Source organism: Micropterus salmoides, unplaced genomic scaffold, assembly GCF_014851395.1.
Source record: "Micropterus salmoides isolate LMB-PRFRI ecotype aquatic unplaced genomic scaffold, ASM1485139v1 Ms_hic_scaffold_3, whole genome shotgun sequence".
Classification (NCBI taxonomy): Eukaryota; Metazoa; Chordata; class Actinopteri; order Centrarchiformes; family Centrarchidae; genus Micropterus; species Micropterus salmoides.
This window is the reverse complement of record NW_024042261.1, coordinates 40,222,741-40,240,347: the sequence shown is the minus strand read 5'-3', so window position 1 is coordinate 40,240,347 and position 17,607 is coordinate 40,222,741. Positions and strand designations below refer to the sequence as shown.

Genomic DNA, 17,607 nt, shown 5'->3' with positions numbered 1-17,607 from the left:
ATTTAGGCCATTTTAAACCATTCACAAGCTCTATACTGCAGAAGCACTTTGATCAGCTTCACATTTGTGTGCCCGTGGCCTTCAGCATTAATTATCCAATCTGCCCAAACTTCACGTTTAACAACACTCCCAGCCCTTGAAGGAATTGTCAGCTCGGACTCATGGTCGTAGCGCCACCTACTGATTTGATTAACATGAAATTTTGTCTGTGTGGTCCGCGCTTGATAAACTGGAACATTGCAAAGGTACGAAAATCTTCGATCTCAGCCCAATTAATTCCGACACCTGAGAGTTTCAGAGGCTGTTCGACTGTCCGACAAGAACTTTCACATACTGACACCTGAAGGCCCGACAGGCTTTTATGCAGAAGTTTCCCCTGCGCACATTTTGCGTGCGATAAACATGAATGTAAAGCTATTGTTTAATCTTTTTTATTTCACCCTGGAGATAGCAGTCAAAGAAAGACGGCAGTAGTGGTGCAATAACTTTTATAACCACTAGGTGGAGCCATTGCTAAATATTTCCTGTAATATTTCCTCTTTCTGCGGCAGCCAGTGGTGGTAACATCTGGAGAAGATGAGGAACGTTCATTTGCACCCCCCAAACTCCACTTCATTCTATTTTAATGGGAAACAGTTGTGATTTCTCTTGGAGCCACATTTGCCTTTTGTTGTCATCGTGGGATTTGTTCTATTCCTGCTTTTTGTTTTCTCAGTTTGTTTTCGTTCCTGCTCTTTGAAGGACGGAGGTCAGGACTTAAATGTTTCCCTTCTTGTAGAGACTCTGCTGGCTTACATTTCACAGAAATATATCGGCTCATTTCACTCAGCTACCTCCTCCGCCTCTTCACTCTGGTTGAAGATCTTTGAGTTTTGGGCCTTGAAGGCTCATGGAGGACAACATGGATACAGATTAGTTTAAGAACCCACCTTTGATTCTGAAATCTTGGTGGATGGTGATCTTGTTCCACTAGTGTATACGTTGAAAATGGTGCTATCATTTATATCATCTTCAACGTGGTAACGTTTACTCTGAGTATGTTTAACTGACCTATTTTGTTCTATAAGCGCCTCTTTACACATAATTCTACTTTTATTGAGTGACGTAACTCTTTCCATCCTTCTCCGTCTCTTCAGTGGAAAAACCATCATAACAAAAAGATAATTAACTTTGTTTGGTTGAGTACCAATAATCTTGCCTCTTCATTCAAGTTCTGTCGTCACAAACCAGAAACACACAAATGAAACTCTGCAGGCATCAAATTAAACATCTTTTAAACTTTATACATATTCATCGTTGCCATGATGAAAGTAGGACGGCTTGTGATAAAATCAAGTGGAATCGTACACAATAAACGTAAGCGTTAGACGGAGGCGAGCGTCATTCTCCGTGCCAAAGGCCGAGCCCGGGGTCGTTTCTTCTCTATCCTTTCCTCTGAGGCATCGAAGCAATGAGCAGCCAGTACAGAGAGTAGCAGGTTCCTGTAGAGAAAACAAACCCACACATTTCACTTTCACTTCTCAATAATTATTCATTTATTTTGAATTTACTTTTATCATCAGAAGAAGTTCGGGTTTTCCTTTTTCACCAACAAAGAGACGCTCAGAAGGTGGTGAAAATGGGGAAAAAAGAAAACCGTGGTGGACGAGGTGGAGGATGAAATGAAGAACTGCAATTATGAGGACAAGAAAAAAGGCTTGTTTGAGCCTGATATGTCTGACTCCATCCTGGAAGAGAAGTTACACCAGTTTTGCTTGATTAAGATTGATGAAATGTGCATCTGGAGCAGACGGGTGTGAGGAAAAGTCAAGGGCCTGACTGCTTTGAAGCTGTGCTCTGATCTTGTGTGGCATTTTTACATTTATTTTCCAATTGTCTTATAACAGTATAAAGTTTCCATGTCACAGAAAGAATCCATTGCTGTTGCGTTGGCCGAGGTTCCATCATCGAAAGGCTTTGAATGATTTTGGCCCCGCGTTGCTCTTACTTCATTATTTATAAAAGGTTTTGAAGAGGACTGATACGGAGTGAAAACCGGATCTCCCCAGGGGTGCCTTGAAATTGTTTGTGCTCTACACTAATGACTGGAGAATGTTTAGGTCAAGGTTCATAATCAAGTTTTGAAAGCAGCAACGACTCACACTCACAACTGAGTGTCTCTAAGACAAAAGAGATGCTAATTGACTTTCGCCGTCATGCACACGCTTTGGAGCCAGCAAAGCAATACAGGTATTTATGCACCATCCTGGATGGCAGGGATGGACTGGTAACAGGGACGTGCACAGGAATTTTGAAGGGCAGTTGCTCTGACCTGAAAAAAGGCACTAAACACAGTATCCAAAATGTATTAACAATATAAATGTCACCAAAATACATATGAGAAAAAGAGTTCCTTATATTATTGTTTATTGTTTTTTTTAATCATTATTATTTTTTATTTTTTTCCTTTTTTTTTTTATTTGAAAATAAATAATCTAGATTGAATTGACAGATGGGGAAAACTCGCTTCTAATAAAATATTAAATAAAAAAACGCTTAGATTTCGGAAAAAAATACAATCCTTTTTTAACCTTTTGGCTTCCCGTACATTCAGTTGCGCTTCTAGCTCGTATTCACTTCTGTTGGTACGTATCACGTATGGTAACTGGGCAAAACTACGCATGATTTGTTGTAGTATGATTGCATAAAGGAAGGAAACAGGAATTCCGGTAGGGAACAGAATCGACTGACGTGCAGGCAGCGCTGCAGCAGTGCAGCCACTTAAACAGAGTTTGCTCTTCCCCTGCTGAATGGAAGTGAATGAGGCTTTGCGATCGCGATTATTTTTTTATTTTATTTTTTTTTCTCGGAAGGGCAACTTGAGTCAGGAAAGGCAAACGGGCAGTTGCCCGGGCAACCAGAGCAACCCCCCTGTGCACGTCCCTGACTGGTAGTCTGGCATACCGGGCAAATGCTCGGGGGGCCGACGCACCTCTGGGGCCGGTAGGTTATAACAAGGGCGACACTTTGTGTTGAAAAGTGGTGGGAACATTTTAAAGGCTCATATGAGGGGTGTGACGACACACTTAGGCCGCGAAACATGAGAAATATTGGAGTCTCGAGAACAAGACAACAAGATTCTCTAATGCTATTTAGAAGAAATATTCATCGACGAAATTGGCAATTCGATTTTGAGCATTAGACTCTTGATTTTCTGCATCAATTTATGGTGGACATTTATATGAAGGGAAACACAATTCATTATATAATAAAAATATTATTGAATATAATTGGTTTTTTTGGACATGGCAGATCTGTTTCTTCTATATTTAAATGATGTTTTCCTGTTGTGCAAGTAAACCTTTCTCATAGAATTTTTATTTGCTATTTACTTTTAGCAAACGTTTTCAAAAAGTGGTGGGGAGATGTCCCACAGCATTTGTTAAAAATGTTCTAAAAAATAGCAACAAGAAATGTTAACTAACAAATGAAAATGCTTTTTTATATTCTGATTTGTCACCGGCCACCTGAATTTTGTTTCCTTTTTTATAAATAAAGATATTTCCACCATAAATTGGTGCTGAAAATGTCTCCAGAAGGCAGAAAACTAAGTGATTAAAGCTAAAAATCTTTTGGGGGAGGAGCCAAACCCAGACCCCACCCCTTCCTCCAAATCACATATTTCCTAACATCTCTTCTTGTCTTGTTCCCGTGGCCCCAATATTGTGCATCATCACGTCTGGTAGGGTTTCGTCACACCCCTAATCTGAGCCCTTAAATTCCCCCACCACTTCTCAGTAAAGCGATGCCCTCGGGTAGAGATGTGCAAACCATAATCACAACGATGATGATTACCTCAGTTAGGTCAATGATGATAATATAATCGCAATGCTGTCATAAATGCCGCTGATCACTCACTGTCCAATAGCACAGCGTGAGCTATGTCACATGGTTTATGTAGCATAGTTCCTCAGTGTACTCACACTGATCCACTTGCACTGTTAAACTCATCCACGGCACTTACTACTCAGCTTTGTTTTGGGAAAGTCTTACAGTATATTTGAAAGAACTGCAAGGATGGTGTGTTGGTGAGGAATGTCCGACTGATTGTTGTGGGCCGCCTGGACCAAAAGCGCCCTGCTGGATGACTTTCATTGCCAAAACTAACTCCATCTGCAAAAAGCCGATTAAGAACGCTGACAGGTCGCTTATGAAAATGTTTTATTCATCTTTTGTCGAGTCACTTTAAGCTTTTGCAATTATTAGTTGCTTTGCCAACCTCAGGGTAGGTAACAAAAGGGAAATATTATTAAACATTGTCAAAGGACATTTGGCACCAGCTTGAAAGATCTTGGCCATAAAGTGAGGACCACTCATAAAAAAGGCCAAATCAAACAGATATGCTGTTTGATTCTCACACAAGCTGACACATTTTAACAGAAAGTTGTTGGACTCTTAGATTTTCTTTACCTCATTGCAACTTTATAATGATGACATCTACCAAATGGTTATTATATGTGTTTCTGTTTTTATTGGTTGTGTTGAGTAAAGAGTCCCTGAACGGAGAAAGATGGAATTGACATTAATTGCTGTTTCAGTCAGATAAGCTGTTGAAAGCTGAATGTTCCAATGAAAAGCGTCATTTCAAAAGTAGAAAGAGTTCATCCAGCCAAACCACCCACGCCTGTTTGAAGAAGAGATCCTTAAGTATTCAGGAATCTGCCAACATTTCTTACTGTTGCAACTTTTCAGACCACGCTGGCGAATCTGATCCTGAAAAGTCAGTTCATGTTACCTGCTAAAGTGAGTGTCATGGTCGCCCGGTAGAGCAGGACGTCCCCGGTTCCTCCCTTGATGTGGACTGGCAACCCGTTGTCCTCCTAAAGCAGTGCAAACCACATGGGGAGAGCAGAGTATGCTAATTTGTCAGCATGGAAGCTAGTATCACTCAACACAGTGGGCTCACCAGAGGTTTGGTGATGTGATTAGGGGAGACCGGGTGTGTTTGCAACACTTTTTGCTTCAGCAACTATGACTCACTGAATTTTTTAGCTAGACTTTTAAACAAAGTACCCACATCTGTTCACTACAAGAACATCGTGAGTTGATGTCAAATGCATTGTGTTCCCTTGTTACAACCTGCCCCGATACTGATTCTTACCTCAAAACTGTTTTTCTCTCTACATATTCTGAATGAACCTGTTTCCAGACCCACCGTGCATCACCTGACTCTCTTATCTCTAATTGGTGGAATTGGTGTTACCATACCCCGTCTCTCTTATACGACGTATTCTGTGTACAGGTGGATTTACTGTGGCTACATTTAGCCACAGACACACGAACATGTCTCACGTTTCACGTTCTGCAGTGAGGCTTCAGTCGATCACTCTGCTGTCTGTACCGTAATGTCCCTTTCCCTGCTGTCGTTCCTTTAGCTTAAACAACCAGACGCTTTCGGCGGTCAGGGCTCCGTGTCACAGGGTGTTTTCAGTGGAAGTTGGCCGAGGGGTTGTAGATTAATAATAGTCTGTAAGACCTTTTTCTCGCCTCTAAGCCTTTCTGTTGATGTGGAAAAATCACCGCCAAACTCCACAAAAGGGTTTCTGACACTGAGCTGTGGGATGCAAAGAATCTGAGAGGTGTTGTGTTTGATATTCGTTGTCCGCAGAGGATGAATCCTGCACTGCGAAAACTAAAATCTTAGTAAGATTAATTATCTGAAGGCAAAATAACAAGATATTTCTTCTTACCAGGCGGCTTTTATGTGAGAGAAGTTCACTTGTTTCAAGTATTTTTGGCTTTATGTAGCAAGTGAAATATTCTTGTTCTGTTGGCAGATAATTTTGCTTATTTTAAGTAATATTTCCCCCATTTTAATGCTATTTTTTCACATTTTTGAGAGCTGACTTTTTGCAGTGTGTTGATTTGTGTGACATCCTGACTTTTCTTCCTTTTCTGTTCTCTACTGCTTGTTTACCTGGAAAAACTTCTGGGCCTCGGGGACTTTGTTCTTCAGCTGTCTGGCAGAGCTGCTGAAGGCCCGGCCAAACAGAACTGGAACTTTCTGGAAACGCAGAGAAATGGGAAGATATTTTACAGAAAGTTCAGTGTCGTGTTTAAGAGATTTGCCTGCAGTGGAGATTTTAACTGAGCCTCTCTCTGCTGATCTGACAGATGACCGATACTGGAGAGAGCAGAGGAGGGAGGGTTTTTCTAGGACAGTTTGCAACTCCTCCTCCTCCTCCTCCTCTTCGTCCTCCTCCTCCTCCTCCTCCTCATCTGCTGCTACCTCTTCTTCCTCCTCTTCCTCCTCCTCATCTGCTTCTACCTCTTCTTCCTCCTCCTCCTCCTCCTCCTCATCTGCTGCTACACTTGAATTTATGAGCAAATATCTCATCTTGCTCTGTAGGTGTTTTCCAGGGAATGGCTGAAATCCTTCTGGCATAAACATGTCGTCATGCATGTGGCTGCAATCATTCCCCTGAAACTTCTGCATACTGTAACTTTATTTGCCTTAATGACAGGCAGGCCATGGAACAGGCTGCTATGAATTAAATAAATATACAACATTTTATTTATACTTTATATTACATTTATTTATGCATTTTTTTTATCTTTCAACGGCCTTTACGCTCAACCTTAGGTAACCACTACTGAATTTCACTAACATTGTTCGTATATGTGACAAAAAAAGTGCATCTCAAGAAAAGTTCATTTAAACTTCACTGAACCAGACTGAGATTAAAGGCTCAGGAGTAGAGAAATGTAAATACATTTTGAGATGCTAGAGTTTTGATTGATCATCAAGATTACAACAAAAAAAGCTTGAAATATTTTACAACGTGTAATGAACCTAGAATATATGTATAAACTATTTTTTATATACATAATTTTAATTAATTAAGCTTTTGTATGTAGTACTTTTACTTCTTCCACCACCGTATGTACTTCTACACGAATCCATTGTCTCCATGATTACATTTTTTGCTTTAAATAGCACAGCCGTTTATCCCATTGTGTTTCAAACATTACTTCAACTCGAACACGATGTTTTCCATGCTTTTCATTTTTTCCACCTCTTTCCGTGTGTCAATTTTCTTGCAAAAGTATTCTTACAAGTACATATTCACCACTTTTGTTTTTGTAGTTGCAGGATGCTTTAAAATAATGAAAATGCAAGTTTAGGCTCCCATAAAACTCAAGATTTTCCTTTTTTAAAGTCTGTTAATTCTTGAATCTGTGATTCTACAATTGTTTAATGATGGAACTTGTGATACTGCTAGTTGTGATAGTGACAGACTTGTTGGGTGAAAGGGGAAGGGAAAGTGTGTCATTTCTGTTTCCAGGCCCACGAGGCTGCTGGGAGCTGACGTCTCTCAGACCAGGTGTAGCCTCACTCTGTCTGTTGGGAAACTGAAACTGTATATTTGTTATTTCTGTAACCTTAGTTAATGTCCTGATTTAAAAGTGACTCTCTTTCTCTGTTCCTTTTTTCCATTACACAAGACTTCACCACTGGGAGCCAAGCTGCGGTCAGTCTGAACCCTGACTCTCGGCCTCCTTTACAACCAGCAGCATTTACAATCAGTATATCAGGCCCAGACTGTACTCTTTGTAATATTATATTATATTCATCTTTATATTCTCGCCATGACCGATTGCAGCGTTTGAAGAAGACCAAAACCTCTTTTCTAAACCGTTTGTGTGGGATTAGTGCACATTTTTATGGTTTTGGAACCATTATTTTCATATTTGGAAAACAATGACTGCATTGTTAAAATACTCCCACACACAATCCAGGTTCTTGTTTGCTCAGATTACCAGTGTGAATCAGCAGGCCTGATGTTTGAACAGGGTCTGTTAGTGATTTAAAGTGAACCCGTATGCTCACTTGCCATATTTCTATCATATATTCATCATGTTTTTATCACGTCTACATGTTTTTATAGTGTTTTCATCATATTTTTGTCATCTTTTCTTTATATTTTTGTTATATTTTCATCATGTTTTTGTCATATTTTCATTATCTTGTCATATTTTTGACCAGTTCGTCATGTTTTCCTGTTTTCATCACATTTGGGGCGACAGAGATCTTTACAGACTAATACCAAAGTATAACGACTGAGGCTATAAATTATAAATAATTATAATTACACATTGAAACTAGTATTTTTGAATACGGTCGGCATTTTCAACATGTTGAGTGGACTAGTGATGTTCTACTAATTAGCAGCAGCAAACAGACTTTGAGAGAAACATGATGCTAACTGAGCTGTTTTTGAGCAACACGATGAAGAAATGATTTATTTAACTGCAACATTTGCTTCAAAGCATAATAGGTGGGTTTCATGGTTGAGTGGTCAGGAGACCGCAAAAGCGCTGTATAAATAAAGTCCAATTACCACGTATGGTTCTGTTTAAACACTCGCTGCATGTGGTTACGGTTCAGGCAAGATGGTGGTCTTGGTTAAATAATGAAAAAGTCAACAGTGACTTTATTGCCTGAATCTGATTACACGCTGGACTCAGGATGTAAATTTTAGTCTCTGGTATTTAAAGTCCTACACTGTATGTTTTAATGCAGTACATTGAGCAAATACTACTATTGAAAATATACAAGTAAAGGATGCAGGGCTGCATTTTTTCCATGTGATTAACAAATCAAATTAAGAAACCAAGTTTCTGCTGCCAAAGCAAAGAGCAAATGTTAAGACAGTTTTGCAAAGAAATGTCCCGAAGACAAGAAATGACTCTCTGACCAAAACCCAGATAGTTACTATGAAAACCTGACCACCCAGATCCAGCACATACAGGACCAAACATCTGGAATTAGAGCAGATACATGGAACTGATCAACTTCTAAATGACTGGCGAGCTCGTGTGGGAGCTGACTGTGGATGAACATTTGTAATTGCTCTCAGCCTGAGCTGCTTTTGTGCAAACTAACCTCCAGGCGCTGCGTGTCTGGAAGCGTAACTTTCCTAGATTTTATTTTGGAATGAAACACTTAAGTCTGTCTTCTAAAGAAAGCTACTTTTTAACCATCTGCCAAGGTCACGTCGGGCAGCTGCAGGCATGGCTGACACAACTGACAGCCAATCGTCTGAACCTGACACTTCAGCCAATCAGGAGACAGAGAGGGGAGAGAGAGCCCGCTCACTTCTCTGTGTGTTACAGGGGTAAACTGTGCCAAACAGCCAGCAGTCATTTCCACGGTGGAGTCTGTTTGCAGTCAGGCGGTTTTCCGTCGCTGCCATGAAGTTGCCCCGATGAAAGATCCTCTAGTCTATATAAACAACTGAGGCCAAACCGAGACAGTTTGGACAGCGTGGACACTTGCAGATATTATGGACACAAAGATTTTGTGGAACAGTATGAGCTGTCGTATCCCCATGTTTCCTTTGGGAATGTGTGGTTGTGTGGCAAAATCTGTTCTCTGCTGTGAAAGTACGATCTTAAATCAAGTAACTTTTACTCTCTAAAATGTTTCCCGTAAAGGCAGTAATTAGGTTTTTCCTCAGAATGCAAATGGCACAGAAGATTAGTCACACATGCTGTCTGAGCTCTAAGTGTAAACAAGGTTGTCATGACATTGTCTTGATGTGATCATACTGGATATGAAGTGTTCATAGCTGTTGGAGAAGGGAGACGCGCCATTGTCTAAACGTGGGGATAGCTGCGCAGACTTTCAGACATCCGTAGTGTGGCACTCAACAACACTGACTTTAGACTTAGCCACGCACATCTGACCAGTCACGATGAAGGGGGGGTTAGTTGTCGTGTTCAGAAAGTTGAAAAAATGATATCGCAGAGTGTCAGGTTCAAGAAGTCCTGCCACAGGTTAAATATCTCTCAGCGTGTGAGCATTTAATAGCTGGAGGTCTGCTCACTTCTCACTAGAGTAGTAAAAACTTCTTATTCTATTTATATATCGTTTATTCTATTCTTCATGTTCATTAAATGAATGTCCATTGAACTTGTTCAGTCCTAAAATTGCTCAGAATGACAGACAGTTTGAACACCTGCCGTCCAGTGACAACTGAGCAAACTTCATCTGCTGATGAAGACCCTGTGAAACAGTGGAAAGCGCCGGAATAAGCCAGTAAGTGGACGTTAATTTCATCTCTGTATGTTTGTTTTTATCTCTCTGAAAGGAGGATGTGGTAACAGTGGTAGTAGAACTTCTTCTTTCACTAAAAGTATCAATACAACAAAGTAAAAGTACTCCATTACTAGTAGAAGTCCTGCATTCATTACCTAAGTGAGTAAAAGTACTCAGTCTGCACAATGGCGTGCTACATGATTATGTATTACTGGGTTATTATTGATTAACATAACATGTTTAATGTTGCAGCTGTACGTTACATGTTGGGAATTTAATCTGTACGATGCAACATGTTTTATAAACTGATCTCATGATATGGATGTAAAATATTAATCTGAAGTACCTTCAAATTAAATAAAGTATCTGAGCAGCGTACTAATATACTGACGATCAATTGACAGACTCACGCTAACATGTTAGTGCGGAATAACATTCTGTGTTTGTGTTTCTGCAGGTTGAGCACGTTGCTGTCTGTTAGTGTGTACGTGCTGAGCGGCATTAACCCTCTAACAGCAGATGTTGCAGGTATGAGATAAAGTGAAAACAGAGTGCCGGAGAGAGAGAGAGAGCAGGTCACATGAGGTGAGTAAATATAGATCACGTCTTTACCTCCTACGACACCATAAACGCCACACTGAGGCCCAGCAGGCACAAACACAAGAAGGAAAATACAGACAGTGAACGCTTTACACTTCTGGCCTACACAGTACAAAGGTCAGGCCCCATAACTTGCCTCACTTTCTGCACAAATACACTGACTTCTCTATCTTTTCTCTGCCCAACTTTATCTTTTCTACCTTTAAAGGAGTCAGAGAAACACACAGAGCGAGAAAAGAGAGAAGGCTTTGAGGAAAGAGAGAGAAAAACAGTTGTAGTTACCAGAAAGTGATTCATGTCTGTGTCGGTGTGTTGAGCTGTGCTGCCTCGCTTCACCCTGACAAGGACACGCACACCCACACAAACACTATCAGTTTTACTGGATCTCGGCCAAACTACGATCTGCTGTAGAGGCCAAACAGTCTGCGCTCTGCAGCACACGGGAAGCAAATTCAGCTGTCGCTAACCGCGGTGCCGCAGGAAAACTGTGACGTATTGGTGGTCAAAAACAGCAGGAAATTTACTTTCAGGCACATTTCTGTTGTTATTTTTCCTTGTTGTGTTTTCAGTAGACCAACTGGAGGAAACCCAAAGCTGTTTAAGTGTTGCTGTGTGGGTCTGAGCAGAGCCCCACGCTGTCTATCTGTTTTAATTATCTTCATGGCTGTTTCAGGGAGGACGAACAACTACAGTGGAGAACAAACGTGACCATGCAGGCACCTGAGCCATGTTTAATAGACCTTTGAAGTGCTGACTTTCAGCTGTAATTTGAGTTGACATCCATTTTGTGTCAACTATGCTGAACTTGCTTCAGGCAGGACTGTGATCGATTACTATTAATTACCTATGTTGAGGGACTGAATTAGGCAGATTCTACAGCTGCAGGGAAACGTCTGCGAAACCTTTGGAATGATAAGATAAGATAAGATGTACTTTATTGTCCCCGAAAGGAAATTTGCTTTGGACTCTGTCCATTCTGCAGCTTTACAAGACAACAAAAAACACAGAAATAAATCTCTCACACATATTCTCATGCACCACAACACATGCTGTCACATACATCAGACAGTTACCTTTATAGTAGCACAGTGACTCCTTCTACCAGTTCTGATTGAACAACCCTGTCGGCTGCATTCCCCGCAATGCAGAACAACCCCAACAGCCTACATATTGCACAAATGACACATTTCACATAACCTGTGCAATACTTGATGACATACTGAACAATCCAGCAGCCTACATGTTAGTGTTGATAAGCTTAATGGACATAGGCACAAATGAGTGTTCATCGGTTTAGCCTGCATTTAGGAACACTAAATCTTCTACCAGAGGGTAAAAGCTGAAATGCCTTTGTTTCAAACACCATCTCCTCAGTCTTGGTCACATTTAGCACAGGACAGTTGTCCTCACTGGACAAATTTCCCTATGATACGCTGCTGGGCTTCTATCTTTGTGCATAAGGCCGAGGATCGCGGTACCGTCTGAGAATTTGATAATATAATTGTCAGCGTGGACCGAGCAGCGTCAAATCTCCACTTTCCTGCCGGTCACACTGAACGTTACAGACAGGCTGCGCTGTAACGCAGGCTGAAACATGTCTTAGGTGTGGACATTATTCACACACCAACGCTCACTACTCCTGCAGAGGAACACAGAAAGAGACGCGGTGGACCGTGTCAAGCAGGGAGCAGGTGAAGCAACACTGCTGGTGACGATCAGCATTCAGACCACGTGGTCTCTGTCGGTAATTAACAAGAAGCCTCCTCCACGCGCGGCTCATCTGCTGCTGGGAAAAACCAAACATGAGTTCTTTTAAATAAAACTGCTGACAGATAAAGTCAGAGCAGCCAGACAGACAGACAGGTGCAGGTGAGCAGATTACTGTAGTTTGTGATTAAGCACAAAAATAAATTAGAATTAAAATGGGGTGCACTTTATTTCCAGTGAACTCCCATCGTAGTGCAGGTCACAGATCTTCATCTCAGTCACAACAATAGACAAACACAGTCTGCTTAAACTAAAGCGACACAAACAATTACATGTTTTATTGAACACATTCACAGTGCAGGGTGGGGAAAGTATGTGGACGCCAATGACTTCAGGAGTCAGCCAACTTGAAGTAGCATACATTACATACACACATACATTTTGTGGTCTAACAATTTCTTCAGAAATGCAGCTCATTTAAAGGCTTCACATAATTTTTCCTGCAAATGTATATTTTTCTTAAGCTCTGCCCAAAGCGTAAACTGTGCTCTGCCGATCAGACTCTGTCGGCTCAGAAACAGTCTGACTGTCTCTACGTGTCATGAGCGATTAAAAAAGGGAAAGCAAATTCACAACGTAGTGGAGCTAACTAGCAGAGTTTGAGGAGCAAAACCACACATCAACCACATCAACGCCAGCATTCCCATAAACACCCACACGTCCCAACTCCTTTTCATCACTCTTGCATTCTGCCCCCCCCCACCACCACCTTTCTCTGTCCTGCCTCCTGATCTCCTTCCTCCTCTCCATACGGCGGATTTCCCTATCGTGGCTTCCCCACAACGCTTGAAATGTCTCTTCAGCAACTGCAAGCCTCGTACATCTTTCTGTCTGGATCATCAGTAAATCACTTAATGGTACCTGTTGAGTGTGCGGCCCTTGCTAATGAAATGTGAACCAATCCTTGGATTCACCGTCTCTCTGCTGGTTCTTAGATTAAAGATCATTTCAAAATTACATTAACAAAGTTCCTCCTGTCGTCACACAGGTTGCATGTTGAACTAGACAAATATGATGAGATAAAAAATGAACCTTCATTGTTCCCAGAGGGAAAATTCATTCATTGCATCGACACAAATATTTAAACAGGTACATGTAAAACTATAATTGGCAGAATCTGCAATTAAAATAAGACTAGATATAAAATTAGAAACTATGCAAGAGCAATTAAACTTCCAAGGCAAGCAGCTGAGTTTGACCACGAGGACACACAGAGGTGCTGCCAGGTCCAAATAAACATGTAGTCTGATCTCAGTATTATCTGATTCTCCTGTCTTGTGTCATGCTTGTGTTAGGACAATACTTCCCATTGTGGTCAGTTAATTGTTGGTTTTGGTCTTTTCATGTGACTAATTTGAAGGTTCAGTTTGTCAAACGTCCCCTCTGACTCCTGCCAGGTGTTTGTTCCCCTCACACACCTACGCACACGTTTATTCTGTGCAAACCACAAAATCTCGGTCTGAGATTCACTTCCTATTTTTCCCGAAATGTGAGTGAGAGTGAAGCTTTAACAGCAGCTCAGTGCAGCAGCAGCAGCTGTCCGGTAAGTTTGTCAAATCTTCCCTCTGCAATAAGTTAGAATAATGTCATAATATAGATTGTATCGCATTATCTATTGTTATGACTGCATTATAGAGTAATAAAGAAGTGTACTATTAAAGCACCAGCAGAGGTTCCTCTGATGTCTGAGGGGTGGTGAGATGATTAATGGGAGAGGAAATAAGAAAAAAAAAGACCCAACCTTCTAAAAAAAACAGTTATTGAAATGAAAACGTGTGAGAAGTTTAGAGGGGAAATTTTTTTGTGTGTAAATCTGATAAAAACTCAGACATCTGAAACGTGGCGAGGAGAAGCAACTATCAACCCTGCGTCACGCCAAAGAGCATCTGGCAAAACGTCCCACCGACACGGCGTCCTCGAGTAGATTTACACACTTTAGAGACAGTTTTCTACACAATCTTAACAATGTGTTGGATTGTATAAACTTATTTAACTTAAAATCTTATTCTGAAGAGTAACTGTCAGTACAAGAGTACAAGTACAAAGCAGCATAAGATGGAAATCTGGGTGATCCTGGGACAAAATCTTCGGTGGTCTAATTTGGGTCAGTTTAGGGGTCCTTGATGAGAATAAGTTAGTAAAGTTCCCCACAACCAGTTTCAGTGTAGTCCTTGAGTAAATGTTGTTAGTTAGTTGTCTGTCATGTTACTGCTTGGTATTTTATTGATCCCTGTTTGGTGTTTGATCAGAGGCGATGTGGTGCTCTGTGCTGCCCCTGCTGGTCAACCTGAGTCCTGCGGTTCTGTTCCTCCTGCAGCTGCCCGGCTGCACCGCCACACGGGAAGGAACCTGGGAGGACTACAAATATGGAAACCAAGGCTCGGAGCTGCAAGATAAAAAGCACTTCTGCTCCTGGAAATGCCTCCTGTTCACTCTGCAGTGGCCCGCAGGTTTCTGTCAGGTGAGCTTCACCATCATCATCGTCATCTAAGTCAGCTTTACTGTCAATAGCAGGTACAAGGGACACAGAGGATTGTTTGTCTCATGACCCACATTCAATGTAAGACAAAAAAACACCAATAATTTACCTTTAAAACAAATAATTTACAAACTTCTGTGAAAAATGTGTTTCCCCTCATTCCTTTCTTTACACCCTCACATCCTGCTCTCTTTATTCCTTTACTCCTCTTTTCCTTCCCTGCCCTTTCATTTCCTTGTTTACCATATTCATCACTTACCTACTTCCTTATTTCCTTCCTGATATTCTCCTTTCCTTCCTACCTCATCTTTTCTTTCGGTACCTCCACTTTTCCCGAACACAAACCTCCTTTTTCCTTTCTTACGTCCTCATTTCCTTGTCCTCTCTCTTCCTTCCTTACCTCCTCCTAATTTCCTCCTTTTCTGTCTTCTTTCTTCAAATCTAAATGCAGTCGTGATTATTTCTTTTCTGGGTTTTTTTTTATCCAAACGTGTGCTATGTGTTTTGTCTGTTATGTGTTTGTGTAATTTGTGCACATGAAGCCTGAGATGATCACACTCGCTGACGTCTGTGTTGCTACCGAGGAACTTGTGTCAGACTGTGTTTCTGGAAAGCTGCAGACTCGCTGCCTGATCACAGTCTGCCGCTGCTTCTGACCACAACAGAAGTTATTCTCTCCTCTTGTTCTTGTAGAAGACAAGGCCGAAACATATCAGAATCAGAAGGAGCTTTATTTCCAAGTAGTGTTGAAGGAAAGAAGGAGGCAGGGGAAGGGGAAGTAGGTAAGGAATCAAGGAAGCATCTAACACTGTTTCTGAACGCCACAGTGTTTTTTTCCTTCAGACAAAATGAAACGCCGTCAAACTTTCACACCGTTTTGGTTCCATCTAATTTCAGGCTCACTCAACTCGGTTTGAGTTTTAATTGAAAAGACCCGAGACTCTGCGTGAGCCCGATGGAGCCAAGTTCTCCTGCTCTGAGGAGGCGGAGAGAGAGAGTTTCTCCTGTTGTGGTCAGAAGCAGCGGCAGACTGATCAGGCAGCGAGTCTGCAGCTTTCCAGAAACACAGTCTGACACAAGTTCCTCGGTAGCAACACAGACGTCAGCGAGTGTGATCATCTCAGGCTTCATGTGCACAAATTACACAAACACATAACAGACAAAACACATAGCACACGTTTGGATAAAAAAAAAAAAACAGAAAAGAAATAATCACGACTGCATTTAGATTTGAAGAAAGAAGAAAGAAAAGGAGGAAATTAGGAGGAGGTAAGGAAGGAAGAGAGAGGACAAGGACATGAGGACGTAAGAAAGGAAAAAGGAGGTTTGTGTTCGGGAAAAGTGGAGGTACCGGAAGAAAAGATGAGGTAGGAAGGAAAGGAGAATATCAGGAAGGAAATAAGGAAGTAGGTAAGTGATGAATATGGTAAACAAGGAAATGAAAGGGCAGGGAAGGAAAAGAGGAGTAAAGAAATAAAGAGAGCAGGATGTGAGGGTGTAAAGAAAGGAATGAGGGGATAAGGAAGCAAAGGGGGAATAAAAGAAGGACAGGAGGAATTAAGGAAGGAAATAAGGAGGTATGCAAGGAAAAGAAGAAATAAATTGGATGTTGTGAAAGAAAGGCGGCGTAAAGAAGGAAGAAATCTAGAGGAAGACAGAGGACGTAAGGACAAAGTGAGGAAGTGCAGAATGAAAGGTTGTGAAGGACAGGAAGGAAGGAAATGAGGAGGTAGGGAAGAAAAAGAGCAAGTATAGGACAAAAGAAAAGGTAGACATGAGGAAGGAAATGAGGAGGTAGGGAAGGAAGCAGAGAATAGAAAAGAGAAGATGCTGAATGGGATTTCAATACGTCGGCCTCCTGCAGTTCATTAAACACGTTCAGTAACTGCTGAAGACTTTCAATATGGCTGCTGGAGGCAGGTTTGTTAACATGCTGTCTGTCCGTCTGTCCTGCAGTCTTTGAACAAAGAGACTCTCTGCAGGATTCCTCAGAACATCAACAACTGGACCATCCACGGTCTGTGGTAAATATCTCACACACAGTCACCTCTCCGAATATGTCAGCGTGACTCACTTCTTATCTCATCGCTGAAGGAATCTGAGACTCTGCTGAAAAGAAGCTAGAGTTAAACATTGGACAACATGAGGACAGAGCTCTTCGTTGTAAAGATGCGATCTATCTTACAGTATCGGCTGTTAAGTGCACCCATAACACAGCCAGTCACATTTCAAATTCTTTGGACTGTGTCCCACCTCTGAGATCGTCTTCTCATGGAGACTAAAGAACACTGCAGCCTTTAGGGGGCGCTATTGGACCTTTCCACGTGTTTTCAGGTTGGTGTTTTCCCAAACAGGTGTTTAGAAGATTTTATAATGTCAAAGAAATGTTTAAAACAGACAGAACTTAACGACCTACAGAAGCTGAACTTTTGCTCTTCTGGGTTCTGCCTTGGGTTCCCACTGTGTTTGACAAACCAGAATATTTTGGATATATGTCACGTTAAAGAGGTAACATGAAGAGTTCCTCAAGTTTAAGAAAATACTGCTCATGCATGAAGTTATTCTCTCCTCTTGTTCTTGTAGAAGACAAGGCCGAAACATATCAGAATCAGAAGGAGCTTTACTGCCAAGTAGTGTTTTACACATGTGAGGAATTAGCTTGGAGATCAGGTGTGATCAG

At 41.4% G+C, this 17,607-nt stretch overlaps 2 protein-coding genes across 10 annotated transcripts in view; one reads left to right on the top strand and one right to left on the bottom strand.

Annotated features, from left to right (window-relative positions):
* Positions 1 to 1,257: 1,257 nt before the first annotated feature.
* LOC119882732 (cytochrome c oxidase subunit 7A2, mitochondrial) lies at positions 1,258 to 11,086 on the bottom strand. The gene is made up of 4 exons (XM_038692952.1): positions 10,964 to 11,086; positions 5,957 to 6,043; positions 4,775 to 4,859; positions 1,258 to 1,481 (listed from the first exon to the last, which is right to left on the bottom strand). Exons 1-4 carry the CDS (start codon positions 10,976 to 10,978, stop codon positions 1,423 to 1,425), a joined length of 246 nt encoding a protein of 81 aa, XP_038548880.1. The 5' UTR covers positions 10,979 to 11,086; the 3' UTR covers positions 1,258 to 1,422.
* The window catches only part of rnaset2l (ribonuclease T2, like), a 25,473-nt gene continuing 14,186 nt past the window's right edge, over positions 6,321 to 17,607 (top strand). The window contains exons 1-4 of one of the 9 annotated variants that reach the window (XM_038692943.1): positions 6,325 to 10,081; positions 10,539 to 10,666; positions 14,698 to 14,909; positions 16,884 to 16,951. In XM_038692943.1, coding sequence (XP_038548871.1) covers positions 14,703 to 14,909; positions 16,884 to 16,951 — 275 coding nt within the window. In that variant the 5' untranslated portion in view covers positions 6,325 to 10,081; positions 10,539 to 10,666; positions 14,698 to 14,702. Of the gene's footprint in view, positions 10,082 to 10,538; positions 14,910 to 16,883; positions 16,952 to 17,607 lie in introns of all 9 variants that reach the window. The other 8 variants (XM_038692942.1, XM_038692947.1, XM_038692946.1 and 5 more) reach the window with 8 other exon arrangements.